Source organism: Atta colombica, unplaced genomic scaffold (assembly GCF_001594045.1).
Source record: "Atta colombica isolate Treedump-2 unplaced genomic scaffold, Acol1.0 scaffold205, whole genome shotgun sequence".
NCBI lineage: Eukaryota > Metazoa > Arthropoda > Insecta > Hymenoptera > Formicidae > Atta > Atta colombica.
In genome coordinates, this window is record NW_017259300.1 from 2,163,817 (window position 1) to 2,171,940 (window position 8,124).

The 8,124-nt window shown below is 33.0% G+C and overlaps 1 protein-coding gene across 1 annotated transcript in view; it reads left to right on the forward strand.

Moving 5' to 3' along the window:
- LOC108687327 overlaps positions 1 to 7,022 on the forward strand; it is a 113,814-nt gene extending 106,792 nt beyond the window's left edge. Inside the window, exon 6 of the mRNA XM_018193027.1 lies at positions 6,853 to 7,022. Within this exon, the coding sequence (XP_018048516.1) occupies positions 6,853 to 7,022 (170 nt within the window). The remainder of the gene's footprint in view (positions 1 to 6,852) is intronic.
- Positions 7,023 to 8,124: the final 1,102 nt, after the last annotated feature.

Here is an 8,124-nt window from a genome sequence, read left to right on the forward strand (position 1 = left end):
AGAATGAAAATATATGAGAAGCTAAAGCATTAATAGATGATATTTTATATACCGATAAAATGTTAACAGACTATGCGAAATGTAATATCTGCAAAACTGCAAGCAGAAATATTATAATGTCGCGTGTATTTTACCACGGAAAAACTTGTTCGATCTGGCGGAAATTAATATATATGTACATTCGCATAATTACTGTTAATAACGAAAAAGTACCCAACGCTGCTGTATGTCGTATTAATCTAATAATATTGTAATATTGTAATATCGAAGAAAATAACTTGTTTTGCGTAAAAAAGCAATTACGTTTAGCCGTCGAAACTGTTATAAAGAGAACTATCGACGAGTGACATTGATGGAGGATGGTGCCATCCCCGTTTGTTTCACCCGTGTCACGTCCTGACTGCAACCTCTTTTCCTTGCCCCTTTCATTCAACGTGTTTACCTAGGCGATTCAGCGACGTATAACATTGTAATCTGTTATACGTGGCGTCGAATGCGTTATGACAGAGAGACGGTGGCGCATCCCCTTTGGCCACATTCGAGAGGAGGTGGACAGCGTTAACGGCGTTGCGGCAACGGAGAAATTTCAAGCTTCGAGTCGACGTTTCTGACTCGATGCGACCCGACAAATAATTGGCTATCTGCCAAATACCGACTACACGTGCTAAATGTCATCGCTAGGCCAGAGACGCTAGGCCGCGACGACGAATTTCGCTTGTGATTTTCGCTGCATCGCGATGTGACAACAGACATTTGGCGATGGACATGTAATTCACGATGGTGTGCCGAAAGCAATAGTCAGTAATAGTTCACGCACAACTACTATTTTCAGCACATATCACATGGAAACTGCGGGTCAACAACCGTCCAATGCCCTCCTTGTCGTTGATAATAACTTTAGAATGGACGATATTTCTGGAACTTGTTTATATTGTACGATAATTTATAATTAGTTTGTAAACAATTACATTAGTTTACAATTTTTGTATAATTTGTACTGCAAGAAAACAATTCTTTTTAACATATTTTAAGGTGTTGAATTCGAATTTGACGCCAGAAAAATTCCATCAGATAGAATTTTTAAAGTGTAGCGTGTCATTTTTATGATATAGTATTTCTTTCTAAATAATTTAGATGCGACAAGTAATGAGTAAAATCATTTTCACTAAGAATTTAAAAAACATTATCAAGGAAAGAACATTATTGGAAGGAAAACATATATTTAATATGTGGACTTTAATATGTGAAATTGATTCAAAGTCGTAAAAACCAATTAAACACTCAATACTTCTAATTTGTTTTCTAATTTTAATAAAACATTATATATATATATATATTAAAACATTATATATATTATATATATATTATATGTATATATTAGAAATTAGCGTCTTTTCTTATTTCAAAAATTGGACCTGATAAAAATATTTAGAATAGCAGATTTCCTCAGCGTTAAATAAAAATTATTCTAAAAACGATCTTTATCTTGCATATCTTGTAAAATCTTGTAAATTAGTATTATTTATAATCGCAACAAATATCTTTTCCAGTGCATGTGTTTTAAACATTTCATATTTGTAAATTCTCAAATTAACACAACCGTAAATTTACCGATTTGCATGACATTTATCAAATTGTAAGTTATAATAGCGAATTAGATGCAATTTTGCATCTAATTTGCTATTATAACGCAATAATGATTAAATGGGGCAATGGTTTGCGGTTTAATTGGGTGACGGGTTAAGCACACACAGGTGCAATTTACCACGAGCTAAGTGAACCGTAACGAAGGTAGCCTATCGAATGAAGTGCTTCGGAGGTCGATTGACGAGAAGAGAACGAACGTGTCGTTAACAAAGTAATTTTTCAAACGAGCAAGCATTATTTCTGAGTTAAGCTGATGAGGGGGCTTTATCGAACGTGCACGTCGGCAAAACAAATGGCTATTCGGCGTATATAATTCTCCTATATTCTATTTGCGAAGTGCATGTGTGTAGATACACATGCATACATATATATCAGACGGAGAGGCAGAAATTATATCCCATATCCGGCATTGCAAATGAGATAATTTCCCGAGTGTGATGTGAGACGTTATTCTCATAATTAAAAGTTGAGTTTCTAACTTACGACTATCTAACTGCTCTATAATTTTTCTAATTATTCCAGAAGGCAAGTTCCGTTTTATGGACGCATACTCGATCGTTGACCTCTTCCATCTATTTAGTAACATTCAATATTTCACACGCCTCGCGAATAATTCTCATGTTCTCTTCTGCCCATAAAAACTTTATTCGCAAACGTAGACGTTGCAATGACATCGCTCTGTATCTGAAAAAGTAGAAAGGTAATATCCGTTCACTCCGTAGCGGTAATGCGAAGAAAACTTAAGCTTCTACTGAGTATACTTTCTTAAAAATTGGTGCTTTTACCATGGACGATGGAATCGATGAAGCTAGTGGAAATTTCTCTGTTTCGTGCTGAAATAACGTTAACCTGCTTTAATATCAACAAAGTTGTGACACATCTTAGAGATTATCCTCGTGAGAAAGAAGAAAAGTTAAATAAGAAAAATCAAGTGTGTGTTTCATATAGAAACAGCTAAATCTTTAAGTTCTCTCTTTGTCTCTTTCTCTCGCTTTCTCTCTCTCTCTCTCTCTCTCTCTCTCTCTCTCTCTCTCTCTCTCTTTCTCTCTTTTCCTCTCATATTATTTTTAAAAAGCTCAAATCTATCTTTCGTCTGAATTGTGGAATAACATTATTTAACTTATTTAATTACTTTTAATTACATTTATAAATTATAAATGCTTAATTTTTATATATCATAAAGATTAACATAAAAATTTGGAAAACTTGCTTTCAAAGAAATACTCGAATTATTTCCAATTTTCTATTCAATATTTTTTCATTTATTAACGATCGCCGCTCGAAACAGATCTGATGGCATGTGGCGAAAACATGAGAAAAATACGAGTCGCGATGCACGTACGACGAAGAGTCGTAAACCATCAGCCGTAAAGCCCAAGCATTTACGAACGCACATTGGAATCAGAGTCTTTTCACGAGAAAGTTTTTTTCACACCGTACTCACAGCTACAACATTTCATTCAGAAAATTGTAGTTGTAGTGAATTAACACTGAATTTTTATCACAACTTGTACAATATATGCTAGAATATACATATATAAGTAAAAATACGTATAAATGCATACAAATAAAACATAAATAAAAATTTTTGCATAAAAATGCATAAAAATTTTTTAGAACAGAACTATAAAAGTTATTTTATTATCTACTTTCTCTTATGACTGTAAAATAAAATATACACCATAATTCGTTAAGATAACGTAAGTTACATTCTTACTTAATTTAGTCTTCAGATTATATTAATTTAATAAAATGTTATAAATCTATCATCATAAATTTAGGATGAAAAATATTTAACGTTCAAAATTTTTTAGAGCATCATGTGCGTTTCAATTTAAAACGGATAGTGACAAAACTAAATGATTAATCTAATTGGATTAAGAACCTATAGTGCAGATTGTGATGTCGCTTGTAGTAGTAAGAAAAAGGTTGAGATCTTATAAGTCGTTCTCTTGTCCAACGTAATAACGAAATACAATAAATAGCATGTAGTTACCAGCTCTCTGGCAAACCTCCAGGCTGTTACATGATTCGTCGTCGAAGGGATATAAAAGGGATATAAGCTCAAGGAACAATAACACATTTGATCTAATCGTAAATGTTATTCATGAAAAGAAATAATATACTACCAGATTTTTGTATTAAAACAATCGGAATTTAAATAGAATACAAAAGTTTTTCTTATAAATGTGCTGAACCAGCTAACGATGCAATAGAAATTCTGTAAAACTATATTTTTACATCAATTTATCTTTTCACAGTTTTATGTTCTTTTAGAAAAGCTCAAATCCATTTTTTTATTGTTAGAAATATATTTTCTTGCTTCTAAATATATGTAATAATACATACAACTAAATCGACTTCCTGTTATTCAAGTAGACATATTAATCTTACAGATATATATCATTTTTTTCATTCTTATAAATAGAAGGTGCATTGTCCCTCCAATGGTTTATTAATCCGAGTCATGAGTCATAAGTGTAAAAATACGCAGCTGAGTGTCGGTAGACACTCTTATCATCAGCGGAAGGATGAAGATGAATATCCTACAACAATTAATAACTGTTACTTTCCTACGATAATAGAAATATTTGAGGAAAAGCGTCATTGAAAGAAAACAGTCACACTCTCTGTGCGATCATTAATAAAATCAAATTTAATTCAATCACAAAATGAATACAATTAGAGGACTCAAACAAAAATATATTAATATTTCAGGAAATTTTCAAACCATGAGTTGATTCAAACATTGAGTCTGATAAAAATTGTTAATAGAAACAAAGTGTACATGATTATGAATTTTTAAACATCAAATTAACATAATTTTAACTTTGAAAAAATAGAAGATTTTATGTCGCAAAAAATTATAAAAAATTTTTTATTCTATAACTGTAAAAAAAGTAAATAGTATAATAGAAAGGAAAGTATATAATAAATTTTGTAGTTTTAATTTAAAAATTCATATTTGTTTATTTGTTATATTTTCTTATATACGTATATTGTAGTATAAATCTATTCTTAGTATATACAGAGAAAGAGGTCAAGCATTACATTGTACAATGTTTATGTTATATATCTATTTTAATTTAATTGAATTTGCAACAAGTCAAGCATGAAAACTTTAAATTGTGAGATTATTCTTGAAAGTCGTTGACTTAAATCCTGTAAAAAAGCCTTCTCATTTCCATTATAATTCAAGTAATTCTTTCGCCGCTTCGGTTATCTATAAATTGATTAGCAAAGTCGACTTTAACTGATGCGTAAAGCCGATTAAAACGCAACATCGGAAACTTGTTAATCTCGTTAGAAATGTGCAGAATAGTAGCAGTATAGCTGAATTATAATTCGTGAAAAGAAGGGCGAAATTACAACGACTATAACTAGAGTTCGCGCTTGTTTCAGGCTTCACAGGCGCAACCGTTCAAATTATTTCCTCGTTCTAGAGAAATTACTATCGTGCACTTTTTGCTAAGGTTCTTTGCATCTTCCTGCCAACGTTATCCGATGGCGACCGGTACGGCCCTTCCGGTAATTTGCTTTTTCCCCTCCTGGTTTACTTGGCTCCTTTCTGCAGTGGTGCCCACCACTCTTCTTCTTCCTTGAAAATTTAATCGCGGAGCCGCGACGTCGCCTTTAATGCGATTCTTCGCCGCGTTCCTCCTTTTACCTTGCCTCGTTTTACCGAAGTTTTATTTCATGCCGTCGACATCCGCCAACGCGAGACTTTCTAAAAGAGCCATCCGCGTCCGTTGCGGTTAATAACGGCAACCTTTTCCTGAGGATACTCACTAAATCTTAAAGAAGAAAAAACACTGATGTTTTGCGGTATTGCCGCATTGGTTAAATATCCAGCCAACACGATCGGAAAAGTCAGAAGAATAAATCGATTTTCGATATTAACGAATGCTATTCCAAGGACTGGTTAGCGAAATTAAATACGTTCTTCGGTTTGGAGTGGAATCACGGTCTAAATTTTGCAATCGTAAGCTAGGATCCAGGAACCAATTTCGACTTCTACATTCAATTTCGTCTTACTTCAACTCTTCGTTCAAATACGTTAACATTTTAAGAACGCTTACAACGTCGAACGAAGCGTATAATATGATATTCAGCCAGTCGTGAAATTACGAGATACTACAAGAGATTCTGAATCATAATTTTTATGAAAAATCTCATCTTGGATAATAGCGAATGTAATATGACAAAAGCGTACTTGTCCTACATGAGATCTTACTTAACTTTATGAAGTACGAAATTACCATTTATTATTAATCTCATACAATTTAAATGATAGTGCAATTAATAATTATCGCATGAAATCGACATTTTACAATACTCATTTCAATCATAAATAATATTAGAAATGTTTTATCCATCATTTTTGTTTATAATCGTAGTTAATGTATAAAATAAATTCTAATATTACACATATCACTCATTTGCTACAATGTGCAATGACATAATCAAAAATCAAATATTCCAAAAAATAAATTTCAATGTTTTATTATTAAAATGTTATGATATTAATTTAAAAATGTAATTTTTTAATAATGTTTTGTTTTGATTATAAAAGAATAAAAATATGTATCTTTTTCTTGCATCTTTTTAAGTTTCCATTCTTTTTGTACAAGCAATTAAAAAAAATGACACCATTTTAGTTATATCATCGTTGTAACAAATGAGAGATAAGATAAAATATATTTACAAAAGGACACAATTAGATTAATCATCATTAATTTGAATAATTAAAAAAATATTGAGTTGAGTCTTTATTCTAACTCACATTTAGTCGTATTTCTAATGCTCACGCTGCACGAAATCAACAACTCGAATTACTGTCTGCCCGTTTCACTTTGAATCAAATTACTTAGCCGCTGGTGGTACATCGGGTCGTAATTGCGAAGGAAACTTCTCAAAAGATGCTTAAGTTCGGGAAAACTTTCTTAGGCTCGTTCTCAAATTTACATTTTCTGTGTTCTAACGAAGACTTTATCAGTCTACGACGACTTTTACCGATGCAGTGCCATCACCCTGGTATAATTAAACTTGTCGCATATCCTTTCGGAACGTCGTATCCATTATTCGAGAATGTAGCGGTCTCAAGTACTTCATTACGATCTATGTCGACACGTTTCATAAAATTTCATTATTTCTTCACAAAGTTATCGCGGTTCGTTAACATTGGGACTACTTTCTGTTGAGCAGGAGCGAACGGATGCGCCGGACAGAATTGGCCCTGGAATGGTAATAGCGGCGCGGCGATAATAATGGCTCTCATGACGGCTACCTTGTTCCTGATGATGACATCGCTGACGATGACGGTACCCCCGATAACGAATGTACTACCGAGATGCGAGCCGACAATCAGCAGGTAGCTCGCGGGCATCCTCAAAGAAGATATCGCTGTCTGATCCGATTACGTCGTCCATGTAAAACCTAGTAGTCTAGGGCTTCCAGTTATATATGTTACTATGTATAGAATAGATAGTCGAATAACAATGATTTTTATTCTCGAGGAGCCTATGAAACGGAGAGAAATTGGTGAATCGCTGGCGGATCGATGCGAGACTACGCATAATTTATATGCAGTTACTTTTAAACATGTCTTTTGATGTAAATTGTTGATCACTAATAAAAAGTGAAGAAAACAGGATAGAACAGTGTCCGAGACATAGGCAGGAACAATGATCACTTAAAGCAACGAGATGAACGAAGAAATTGTTACAAATCGAGGGATCAGCTTCGTAGCGATCAGAATTAGACTCGAATGTTTCAATAACGAAAGAACGGAGAAAAAACGGTGAAAATTTGAATTTTTTTACGTTTTAATTTAAATTATTTGACGGAACACACGTCGAGTGCTGTAAACGCGGTATTTATTATAGTGATCGGAGTGTTCACCAAGTGTCAAATATAGATTATACAGGGGTAATTATAATGATAATTGATATAATAACGTTAGCGCAGGAACGAGCGACGTTCTGCTCAATATTTGCTCCTTTTATGATGTCTAACAGAAAAAACGCATCATAGGTACCGATTTGTAATCTGTACAAATTGTAATAAATTATAATGAACCGTAAACATGGCATATCATATTATTGGTACGCATCACTGAGCGTATATTTTACATCACTATTAATTTCGTTTCTTTATATTATACGTGCAGAACTTCTCATCAAGGAATGAGATCAATTCAGATGCTGGGTAAGTACATTTTACTCTTTATGCTCTCTTACTACGTTTTATTATTCTTCAATGTAATTATTGTATTTATCTGTATATATTTTACTGCCACTTTCATATTTTATATAGCATATTTCATATAGCACTCGTATTTCACAGCGCGGGAAACACTTGGAATCGGAGAGCAACTGGTATAATTTCAGGCTTATGTGCTCTTAAAACTAAGTCTTAATTCAGAAAATGCTTTCAAACTTTGATACCTTCAAAGCGAGTTAATATTGATCCATCCAT